The sequence below is a fragment of the Aplidium turbinatum genome, chromosome 15, assembly GCF_918807975.1.
Source record: "Aplidium turbinatum chromosome 15, kaAplTurb1.1, whole genome shotgun sequence".
NCBI classification, from domain to species: domain Eukaryota; kingdom Metazoa; phylum Chordata; class Ascidiacea; order Aplousobranchia; family Polyclinidae; genus Aplidium; species Aplidium turbinatum.
In genome coordinates, this window is record NC_137486.1 from 2176281 (window position 1) to 2188934 (window position 12654).

At 42.2% G+C, this 12654-nt stretch overlaps 2 protein-coding genes across 2 annotated transcripts in view; one reads left to right on the forward strand and one right to left on the reverse strand.

Annotated features, from left to right (window-relative positions):
- Nucleotides 1–331: 331 nt before the first annotated feature.
- On the forward strand, nucleotides 332–3672 carry LOC145784679 (uncharacterized). Its single transcript, XM_082596545.1, has 2 exons — nucleotides 332–3063; nucleotides 3114–3672. Exons 1-2 carry the CDS (start codon nucleotides 332–334, stop codon nucleotides 3670–3672), a joined length of 3291 nt encoding a protein of 1096 aa, XP_082452671.1.
- A 2355-nt stretch (nucleotides 3673–6027) lies between these two features.
- The window catches only part of LOC145784681 (uncharacterized), a 39948-nt gene continuing 33321 nt past the window's right edge, over nucleotides 6028–12654 (reverse strand). The window contains 3 exon segments of the mRNA XM_082596546.1: nucleotides 6028–6546; nucleotides 8031–8181; nucleotides 10909–11006. Of these exon segments, the coding sequence (XP_082452672.1) occupies nucleotides 6028–6546; nucleotides 8031–8181; nucleotides 10909–11006 (768 nt within the window).

The following is a 12654-nucleotide window of genomic DNA, read 5'->3' on the forward strand; positions in this document are numbered from 1 at the left end:
TTGCATGGATGCTTAAGTATTCAATGAGGCGTAAACTCTCGTGCTAAGACGTGGTTGTATCTTTATGCAGTGATTGAAGAGTAGTTCGTGAAGTGGAGTGCGTTGTTATTGTGCTGTCTGACTTATAAGCGTTTCGTTCAATATACAAAAACCTATATCTTACCGAAGTATCTCCTGACTTAATAACGAGGCAGAAGTAAGAATACAACAGAAGTTTTGGCGACGAGGATGGGATATTCGTTTTAAGCAGTGAGTTGGTAAGAAGTTAACGCAAGTTGAAATCGGTTTTTAAAGTGAAAAAAAAAAGTCGAACAAAGAGCTCATTCAACTGATGAAAGAACAGCTACAGCAGCAACAACTGCAAATTGATCGACAAAACGAAGCTCAGCAACATGCACTACAGCAGCAGCAGGAACAACAGCAGCAGCAGATGCAACAAATGCAAATGCTCACGAAAGCTTTAGAAAAGCTTGGAGAACAAGGGACAACGACTACTAAAACAGAGAGTAGTTCTGTTATTCCTAACTTCAGCGCATTCGATCCGTCGAGTGAGTTATGGTCTGACTATCACGCCAGATTCAAAACATTTTTGGGAGCACACTCTGTCCCCGAAGGAAAGTTTGCGCAAGTTTTCTTGACAAATCAAAGTGCAGTCACATACAAGATGTTGCAGAATCTTGCAGCACAGCAGAGCCCTCCTGTGGAGATAAACAAACTTGTTTTAGAACAGATAACAAAGTTCATGAACGACCAATACGACCCGAAACGTTTCACGATACGAGAAAGATTTAAGTTCTGGAGCGACATGCACCGCAAGCCAGGCGAGTCTATCAACACGCTGGCAGCTCGAATCCGACTGGACGCTTCAACATGCGATTTTTCTTCCATAAAGGATGCTCAAGATGAGACCATGTGCACACGCTTTATTTGCTCCGTCAGCAATGAAGCGGTGTTGAAAGCCTTGTTCAAAGTAGACGCCGAAGCATTAAGCTTTGCCAAGGCCATACAAATTGGCTTGGAGACAGAAGATGCTGCTAAGGTAGCAAAAGAGACAGTTTACGGATCAAAGACGTTTATACCTGGCCAAGTTAACGTGGTCGAGGAAAAGAGACAATGGCACAGAGGACAAACTAATTCCTTTAACCATAGAGAGCGAGCAGATACGAAAAGAAACTTACAGTGTGGACGCTGCGGAAAGAAGGGCCACACTGGAAAAGATTGCCGTTTCAAAGATTCCATTTGCAACTACTGCAACAAGAAGGGACATATCGAACCGGCATGTTTCAAGAAGAAAAGAACTGCGCATGTCAAGGTGATTTGTAAAACTAAATTGCAAAAAGTAAAAACCACTAATAATGTGCCTCAGCTCCAACAATGTGTTTCTATTGATAACATGATGTTTAGTTTTGAAGTTGATACTGGAGCTGGGGAGAATTTCATGTGTAAACGTCGTTGGCTGCAGCTTGGCAAGCCACCATTGCAACATTGCAGTTCGAAATTTGAGTCCGCTTCCGGACACAAATTGCCAATTATGGGCATTTTTCACCCGAATTCCGTTACGACAGAAGGCTCTAAAGTGAACTGTAACAATTTATCGTTTATTGTGACAAATGTAAATGATTTGAACTTACTTGGTAGAGATGCAATTTCTAAATTACAAATTTCTGTAGATGCTTTGATATCTCCTGCTGATACTAAAGTGTGTAATTTGATTGGTGTAAATCATGTTTTTGATAACCTTTCCGCAGACACATCTCTCCAAAATGCTTGTAAGCAATTATGCAATGAGTTCCCTGACCTTTTTAAACCAGAATTGGGGTGTTTGAAAGATTTTGAGCTTGATGTCAAATTTAAACCGAATGTCAAGCCCGTGTTTTGCAAGCCCAGACCGGTACCATTTGCCATACAGTCCGATTTAGCCCAAGCGTATGACGCTGGCATTGCCAAAGGGGTTTGGAAGCCAACCCAGTTTAATGATTACGGTACTCCTGTGGTGCCTGTACGCAAGACAAAACTTCCAGGACAAAGCACAGCATCCCTCCGAGTTTGTGGAGATTATTCCGTTACCACCAACTCTCAGCTGGAAACACATAGACAACCTCTTCCTCTGCCGGAAGAGCTCATGCACAAGCTGGGAGGTGGTTATGGGTTCACAAAGATCGACTTGGCTGATGCCTATAATCAAATACCGCTGAGTCCAGAAAGCCAAAAGAAGCTTGCTCTGAGCACCCATCAAGGAGTCTTACTCCAGATGAGGTTACCTTTTGGCATCAGCTCAGCTCCTGGCTATTTCCAAGAAATTATGGGTCAACTCAACTCTGATTTGAAAGGAGTAGCCGTTTACCTAGACGACATTTTGGTGAGTGGACACAACGCCGAGGAGCATCTGCAAAACTTGAGAGCTCTTATGCATCGCTTGCAAGAAAAGGGTTTAAGATGTCGTCTGGAAAAATGCGCCTTTGCTCAACCAAGCGTTGAGTACCTGGGTCACCGGCTATCCAAGACAGGCATTGCAAAAGGACATAAAGTGGACGCAGTTTTAAAGATGCCACCACCAAACGACGTGTCCAGCCTGAGGTCTTTTCTTGGTTCCATGCAATTTTACAGCAAAGTTTTGCCAAACCTATCTTCCACGACAGAACCACTTCACAAGCTCACACGAAAAGGAGTAAAGTGGCAATGGGAAGCAGAGCAGGAAGAAGCTTTTCAAACTCTAAAAAAGGTGCTTTGCGCAGATTCTGTATTGGCTCATTTCGATCCTTCTCTACCTGTCGGCATATCATGCGATGCGTCAAGCGTCGGAATTGGAGCGGTACTCTTCCATCGTTTCCAAGATGGCCAAGAACGACCAATCGCCAATGTGTCTAAAACATTGACAGATACGCAAAGGCGTTATAGCCAGATACAGAAAGAAGCGCTAGCAATAATTTTTGGATTACAAAAGTTCCACCAATATCTTTACGGAAGAAAGTTTATTCTAATCACAGACCACAAACCACTACTGGCATTATTCGGGCCAAACAAAGCCACACCAGCTTTAGCAGCCAACCGTTTGGCAAGATGGTCAGTTGGTCACTCATGTTGAGTCAATACGACTACTCAATTGAGTATAGGAAAACGCAAGAGCACGGCAACGCTGACGCACTCAGCAGGTTGCCTGCGGGAGAAGACGCCATCTTCGACGGAAAGGAAGAGGAAGAGAACACTCTTGTAGTGAGTACCATCAAAATGATCAACGCTCAGCTGAATCCAACAGAGCCGGGAATGATCCCAAAAGAGTCTCTCAAGGATCCAGTTATCTCAACGGTAATGAGATACACCAGGGAAGGATGGCCTGAATCAAAGACGTCTGAAGCACCAAATTGTGACGCTTACTCGACAGAGGACTTCAGAAGAATCGCTCCATCATTCTGTAGAAAATGGTTGCTTACTTTATGGTGCCCGACTAGTCATCCCTCGAAGTATTCACAAACAAGTCCTGGAACTTCTTCATCTTGGGCACTTCGGGATACAAAGAATGAAACAGCTCGCACGGTCAGCAGTTTATTGGCCCAGAATCGACCAAGACATTGCAGAAAACTGTCGTCAGTGCACTGCATGCTCCGAACATCAAAACAAACCGGCAAAAGCAATCAACCACCCGTGGATGTTGCTAGAGAAGCCGTGGAGTAGAATTCATATTGACCATGCAATTAATTTTATGGGACGCAATTGGCTAGTTATTGTAGATGCGTACTCTAAGTACCCTTGCATTCACCCAACTACATCAGTGGGAACGCAAGCTACAACTAAGCTGCTGGAAGAAGATTTCTCGCACTTTGGCTATCCACATACAATTGTATCGGACAACGCCACAAGTTTTAAATCTGAGGAATTCCAGCAGTGGTGCAAAGAAAGGGGTATAGTGCACTTGACAGGGGCACCTTATCACCCAGCAACGAACGGGGCTGCAGAACGGCTTGTCCAGTCGTTCAAGCAAGCACTAAGGAAGTCGAGCTTGCCACCCAAGCAAGCACTTCTAGAGTTTTTAATGCTATACAGAAGAACACCGCTATCAAGTGGCTTATCACCAGGTGAACTGCTATCGGGGCGTCGCATTCGCGCCAAGATCGACGTCATGCTACCGTCACCAGCCCACTTCGCACAAAGTAAGCAAGTCAACAGGCAAGGAAATGCGGAAGCACTTCAGAGCGTGGAAAGACCTAAGTTCGAAGTGGGAACCCCCTGTTATGCGCTGTATTGCGGACCCCGACAGACACAAGACCCTAAGTGGGTCCCAGCTGTGGTAACGAAAGTGTTCGGTAGCCGCAGTGTAAACGTGCGGGTATTACCCCACGGTCCGATGTGGAAAAGGCACATCGAACAGCTACAACCGCGTTTTGACCATCCAGCAGATGAAGCAGATGTGGAAACATCCAATCCGGCCCAACAACCACCAAGAACGTCTTCAAGAAGACATAAGCCAAAAAGAATGTTTGAATGTTAACTCTTTCACGGGTTTTCAGAGTAGAAGGGAGGTGTTGTGTATCGCTACGGGTCATTGCTTTTAGTTTCGACACATGGTCTGCGGAAAGTTGCATGGATGCTTAAGTATTCAATGAGGCGTAAACTCTCGTGCTAAGACGTGGTTGTATCTTTATGCAGTGATTGAAGAGTAGTTCGTGAAGTGGAGTGCGTTGTTATTGTGCTGTCTGACTTATAAGCGTTTCGCTCAATATACAAAAACCTATATCTTACCGAAGTATCTCCTGACTTAATAACGAGGCAGAAGTAAGAATACAACAGAAACGTAGTCCATATATAGCATTTCATAATTCGTTTTCGAGTGTTGATGTTAATTTTGCGTGTTATTAATGTCTTTTTCATTTTTGCGAAGTTGTTTCTTGCTATTTCTATTCGTCTCAATATTTCCGTATCGCATCTGCTTTTTTCAGTTATTGTGTGTCCCAGATAGGTAAAGCTTTTGACTTCATCGAACAGCATTCCATCAATAGTAATATTTAGCCTACACTTGGTACCGTACATTTTCTTTTCGTGTAACAATCTTCGTTTTCTGGTTTGTGTTGATCTGGTTTGTATTGATTTTCATGTTATATTCCTTTCCAATATTGTTCACTTTTTCTATTATTGTTTGGAGAGCTTCTGCTGATTCCGCCAATACAACACTATCGTCTGCATACCGTAAGTTGGATATATTCATACTTTCTATGTAGATACCCTCCATTCCATCAATCTGTCTGAAAATCATTTCAGTATACAGGTTGAATAGACATGGGGATAGTATACATTCCTGGCGAACTCCATGTTTTATGTCCATTGCACCAGATAAACCATCTTCCATCTGAATAAACGCCTTTTGCTTTGTAATATCTGACGCTGCAATGTACGATGCCTGATGTCAGGCAGCACCTTGACTGGTTAACCGCAAGGTTGTTCGGTGCTGCCAGACCTTTCTATTGCTATATTTTGATTTTTATGTAATTGTCTTTCTTTTTCTAGACTCGTATTAGAAAGGCAAATAAACAAACATCTCTCTCTCTCTCTCTCTCTCTTTTGCGTCCAATATAGATTAGCTATCAGTTGCAGATCTTTTCCATTTAAACCTACATCAGCCAAACATTGCATCAATTTTTCGTGTTTAACTCGGTCAAAGGCCTTTTCATAGTCTATAAAGCAGGTATAAACATCTTTATTGGTTTGGTTGTAACGTTCACATATAGTTCTCATATTGAAAATACCTTCACGTATTCCCTTTCCCGGCATAAAACCACTTTGAGTTTCATTAATTTCATTTTCGATGATTTTTCTATTTCTTCTGAGAACAACTCTCAGCAAAATTTTTAGTATATGACTCATCAGACTAAGGGTTCTAAATTCTGTACACTGTGTGGCTTTTGGCTTCTTCGGCAGTTTGACAAGAATGGATTCATTCATTTCTAGTGGTATGTGGGCTGTCGCTATTCATGTAGATGTAATTACATAGTTATAAATATGTTTTAGTCCTTCACAATCCAGAGCTTTTATCATTTACGGTGTTATTTGATCTTTACCAGGAGCTTTATGGCTTTTCAATTCATTTATGGCTTCATCAAATTCAGATTCCAGTATTGGTTCACCTTCTTCATTATTAATAGCAGGAATATTTCCTCTCTCATCTCCATACAGGTCGCTAATATACTCCTCCCATCTTCTCGTCACCAGATCTCGGTCGAAAATCATTTTTCCGTCTTTATTCTTGATGGAATTGTTTTGTCTTGGCTTTGACTTTCTATTACCAGTCATTTCTTTAACTTTTTGATGCATATCTCGTGACTTGTGCGTAGCTTCTAATTGTTCCATAGTTTCACACTGTTCATCCCACCACTTTTGTTTTGCTGTTTGGCACTTATGATTTATTTCTTTACGTAGCTTAAAATACTGGATGTTATTGTCTTTATTTCTTTTTCTTTCTATCATCAAGTCTAGAATCTCTTGATTCATCCATGGTTGCTTAGAGGCTTTTTTCTTTTGTTTTAAAACTTTTTTGCTTGCGTCATTCAAGTTCTTCTGTATTTCATGCCATAAGCATGCATCGAAGCAGACTACGCCGACTTAAAAACGGCGTCCCACATGGCTCAGTCTTGGCTCCTCTCATGTTCATCATATACACATAGGACCTGCCTCCCACCATCTCCAGGTATTATTCTTACGCAAACAATCTGGCACTCCTGCACTTAGCGGGAAATTGGCAGTCAGCCAAGACATGCCAGCCAAAAAACTATCTACACGTGTCGCACTTCTGAGGCGACTGGAGGGTTCCGGCTGGGGAGCTTGTGCCAAAACTCTTCGTACAGCCACCCTAGCCCTTGTTCATTCCACCGCTGAGTACTGCGCGCCGGTCTGGTGTCGTAGTTCTCACACCCACCAGATTGACACCGCTATCAACGACGTCCTGCGTAGTGTGACTGGATGCCTACGTCTCACTCCGACGGACTACCTACCCATCATAGCAAGCATCCAATCCTCTGAGCTACGTCGTAAAGGAGCCACGATTTCTCTCGCTCGACGCGCTCTGGACCCCGACCATTCCCTCCACGCAACAATCAAGCGACCACCACCTTCAAAGCAGCGGCTGAAATCAAGACGCCCCTTTGTGCCTGCCGCACAACAACTACTTAAGTACTTGGGTTAAGTGCGGAACACTGGACGAACCACATGTGGAACACGGAGTGGCAAAACCACACGTCTAGGCTCCGTGACTTCATACCCGACACTGATCCCATTGCCACGTTTGGCGTGAGAGCCTTATGTGAACTTTTTCCGACCAATCTCGAACTGATGCCGAGATTGAATGAGTTGTGAAATATTTATTCTGTGAGAATTCTGGTCTGTAACATCAAACCCCTTATCTGATCCCTACACTGTTGACTTGGATTGCTTAGTTGTTGCGCCGCGCTGTTGCGTGCAGCTTGCGGAAAACATCAACAGTTTTTTTGTTGATGTTTTGTTACCATTGTTGCCTGTGTTCGATGTGTCAAAAATTACCTTGTTTACTTATTATTTGGTTGCAAGATATCATTTGTGGGTTCTTTTGAAGTGAATGGACTCCACGATTGATGAATTTCTGTGAACATAATTTATGGGGAAACGATGCAGAATGTGATATAAGGAAAATGACTAAAAATTGATATGCTTTAAAGTACCTTTTGGTTGTTTGGCAATAAATGTTTTAACGAAATCGCTCGCCTCGCCAAAAGTGCGCAAAACAAGTGCCCTCGTTTGAGGCATTGTTGAAGAAGTCACAAGTATTGTTAAAAAAACGTTCTTTAATTGTTGTTGTTGCTTCGATATTCTATGATAAACATTAACAACGTGTAGCGCTGGATGCTGAGTACGACATGCGTTTCTTTCTAGCAGAAGAGTCAACCTATCTAAAATTTTATAAATGCAGCGCGCCACAGCTTTCCTTGGTGCCAATGTGGCCCGCATGCAAAAAGGTTGACAATGTCCTGGCTTAGCCTCAATTGATTGCCGCTAAAATGTTGACTTACCTTGTTAGGGTTCATTGCGTTCAATATGTTCTTCGACGACAAATCCTGATTCTGAAACAACGCTTTCATAAACGCGTTACTTTTCCTGTATTTGTTGGGTCTCACAGTTTCACTTTTTCTCACAAATTGTTTGCGCAAAAAGTTAGGAACGCTGCAATAACGTAAATTGATTAATATCAATTGGAATGGGTACGTCATAATCGAAGATTTCTATTGCTGATTGCTGAATATGTTCAAAGAGAATCATTACAACTTTTTAGAGATGGAATATCAATACTTCTCAACTAAGTGAATAAAAAAAATGTCAGCAAACTATCAAATATAGCAAACAACAAACACAAAGTGAAATTCACTTTTGACTATTGTTTTTATTTCTAAAGAAATTGTTAACTGCGGACAGTGGACATTGTTTCGATCTTATAAAGCTCTTCAGTGCAGTGAAATGAAAGTAGAGAGTTGTCGAAGTTTCAGATGAGATGATGGTTTCCAAGAGTGATGATTAATAAGCAAATGAGAATTGATTCAATTCATACAATTAACAATTATCTGATATGACTACAAAATACAAAAAACTGGTTACTAACGGCACAAATATGTATTAATATTTTTTGTTTTGTTTTGTTTTATTATCTTTATCCTGCATTGCGGAAAGCGGACTTGAGCGCTATGCATCGGTGTACGCCTTCCGACGCCTTCCGACGTACACCTGACCCACGCTGCAGCCGACTGCAATGTCTGTTTCCGGTTGTCTACTCCAGGGGTCCGCAAATACTTTTTGGCGCGACCCTAAAAACAATCGTTCAAAATCTTCGCGGCCCAAACGTTTCAGAAGCATATAATTTTGCGCAGAATATTTTGCAATTTAATATCAATTCCAATACGGTCGTCCCCGCTTATTAAGCCCACATCGGGACTGGACGATTTCGGGTTTATTAAGCGGGGGACAATTTTCTACCACTCCTATACCTTCAGTAATTCCGGAATCGACCAACTTAGGCTTAATAAGCCGGTGGACCTATTAACCGTGGGCTTCGTCGTCGTCGTGTGATCCTTTGGGGCCGAGGGTCCATCCTTTTACCACCCTAGATTCACGATGTTCCCGGACTACACTGGAAGGCTACTAGAGCAGCCAGTCTTTTGTTTCATAATCCATGACGCGCAAACCTTGCACTCCGTTAGGTGGCTTGAAGATGGTACAGTCATTGATGATGTGGTCTGCGGTCTGTTCCTCGGCACCACATTCACAGGAGGAGGAATAGGCCATTCCACATTGGTGCATGGTTGAGCGGAAAACCCGACGCCCGTACGAAGACGGTTTAGGCGCGCCCATGTCTGTCTGTGTACTGTCAGGCCGATGGGGCATGTGTCGGCGTCGGAGATGAACGAATGAAGTCTGGTGGTACTTGACTTCCATCCAGAATTCCATTTATGGTCTGCCCAATGCCCACGTAGCCGCAGAGATGTCTCGTTCATCAGCTTTGTTGATGAGAAGTTGAGCGGCCTGCACGAATGGGTGTCTTGATTTTATTTAGAGTTTTCATGTCCTGATTCAAGGTGTCTTTTAGACTTTATAACCGTAGGCTTAATAAGCGGGGACTACTGTACTACAATCAAAAGTATTAATTTTTTTGCACGAAACTCAGCACATCAAAGAGTGTATGATTGTATTTACTTTTGTCATACTGGTTATATTGATAGTAAATTTAAACTGTTTTGCGACCCACTGTGGATGGTCTCGCGACCCAAATTTGGGTCGCGACCCACTATTTGCGGACCCCTGGTCTACTCTACTTATGACTTAAATTTGGTACTACCCATTACTCGAAATCGATCACTGGGTAGAGGCAATTATCGTAAAGTTTCTTGCCCAGAGAAACAACAGCAAGTGCGGGTGGCTGGAGTCGAACATGCAGGCTCTCGACTGCGAGCCCAACGCGCTAACCACTCGGCCACTGCTGCCACATGTTCAAAGAAAACGAAGGGGTGTAGGCTAACAGGAAACATTTATAATTCTATAGGATTATGTGGAGCTGCATGTCCTTGATGTTTTTTATTCACTTGTTGATTTATGCGTATCAGTTTGTATCCTCTGTGGATCCTTCTCTTGTATCACTGGTCAATCCTATAGATGCTTGCTGGTATAGCCTACCCCTTCATTTTCTTTGAATTTTTCGATTAACTTCAATAATTTAATTCAATAGCCTATGTTATATTTTGATGATATAGAAAACAAATATTATCTGAAAGTACTTGCGGTCACTTGCAGACAGAGCCTCTAAGATGTTAATTTGGGTTAGGTACCAATAATACTCCCAAACCCCAAACCCCTACAAAACAGCAGAAGAAACACTTTTTATGTATGAGCGACATAGAGAAAGAGGCCATGTTAAAATCATCGATAGAAGTGGCAGTTATTTTGCAAAATGCAGAAGTGGCCTCCAAACTAAAGTGGACGTGATGCAAATGTACAAAGCATTCAGCGTTTTATTCATCTTCCCTGGTCACCTGGAAAGTTTCCTTACTCGGTTCCCAACGTGCCTTGGGCCCCCTGTCAATGCTCATGCCTGCAAACAAGACTTGATTTTTCACATTTTGCAGACTTGCAGATTTTCTGTACGTGGCTAACTGTCTGACGGAAATTTTTTATTCATAATATTTTCTCGACTTTATTTCCTGATGAGTTATAATCTTTCAACAGGGAGTGAAATACAGTATACACAAAATTATATTTAAAAAAATTCAAGTCGGATTATTAGCCACTTGCTAATTTTTGACCACATTGGTTGTTGTAGCTATACATACAACAACTTAGGACCTGTGGCTCGTTACACTAAAAGTTATGTTTTCTAAAGGTTTTCCCTATAACATGGCGCGTCACCTAAATTCCACTTCCAGGGCAAGTTCAACCTGCATCTTAAGTCGCTCCAGCGTGGCATTCTCTTTCACTTCAATGATGTCACCAACGGCGAGACCAACCTGAAACGTCATAAGGGTTAGCCAGGTGATTCAGTCGATGATGTTGTTTATAGGGTGCTAAACCCACCACACCATGTCTGTTCAATGGCGTAGCCAGGCCAAAAATTTTGAGCGGGGCCACAATTTTGACTAAATATTTTGCCTATTTCAAAGAAAAATGCTGAGTTGGCAAAGTATAATTTACAGTGGTCGTTTAAAAGGTGTAAATAGCTCTCTTTTAGCAATACAAAATTCACTTTTTCAAAACTTTTTTTAACTAAAATATATAAATATTTACATCGTTATTACCAAATACCACCACAATTAAAAGTCCATCAATTGCTTCCGCCAACTATAGGCCAGTAGCCTAACAACTCGAATTATCTTCTTCTCATTGATCTTTCACAACGGCAATGAAGCACATACTATAATCTGAGAGGAGATCGAACGGCATCGCTGAGCCGTGTTTTGACTCGTTTCTTGCACTAAAAGGACCTCTCGGCATCAACAGTAATTGTTTCAGCTAACGCCACGATGACATAGATTGCGAAAGCGTGTTTGTTCACCACTCAAGTGACCCGCCATTGTTGATGTAGCCCTACGTGACAAGTTATTTGGAAATCCACTCTTATGCGGGCTTAGAGAGATGGGCTAAAATATTTAGGCCTAATGAAATTGTTTCTGCTGAAACGAAATCTATTTCTAGGCTACAAATCCTGTGAAACCTTTCAAGCACTGCTGCTTTTCATGCACCTCAAAACAATGCTGAGTTTTCCTTCACCAGAAATACCTCACGACTCGCCATCCTGTTACAGACACAAACAATTTGTTAACCTCAATGGCGACGTCTTGCATCATATTCCTGGCTGCGCCTGGAATCGAGCATTTCGGTTATTCAAGCAAAATGCTTTTAAAATCATCTTCATTTCCAGCGTCAATGCAAAACTGAACAACTTTAAAAAAATCTCTTTATTTGAAATATCCGCATAAAAATATATGAGAAAAAATGTGAAAACTATAATATTAACCGTGACGCGACAATTTATCGAAAGACAATTAATCGAACGACAGTTCATCGAACGACAGTTTATCGAAAGACAGTTCATCGAACGACAATTCATCGAAACGACACTTCATCGAAACGACTGTTTATCGAAACGACAGTTCATCGAACGACTGTTTATCGAAACGACAGTTTATCGAACGACGAAGCACATATGCAATGGAATACTCAGGGGTTAAAGGCTAGGGGATAATGGTTAGGGGCTAGGGGTTAGTGGTTAGGGGTTAGGAGTTAGGGGTTAGGGGTTAGGGTTAGGGTTAGGGTTAGGGTTAGTGGTTAGTGGTTAGGGGTTAGTGGATAGGGGTTAGGGTTAGGGGTTAGAGGTTAGGCTTACGGTTAGGGGTTAGGGTTAGTGGTTAGTGGTTAGGGGTTAGGGGTTAGGCGTTAGGGGTTAGGGTTAGGTTTTAGGTTAGAGTTTAGGTTTTCGATTAACTGTCGTTCGATAAATTGTCGTTCGATAAACTGTCGTTCGATTAACTGTCGTTTCGATAAACTGTCGTTTCGATAAACTGTCGTTCGATAAACTGTCGTTTCGATAAACTGTCGTTCGATAAACTGTCGTTCGATAAACTGTCGTTCGATAAACTGTCGTTCGATAAACTGTCG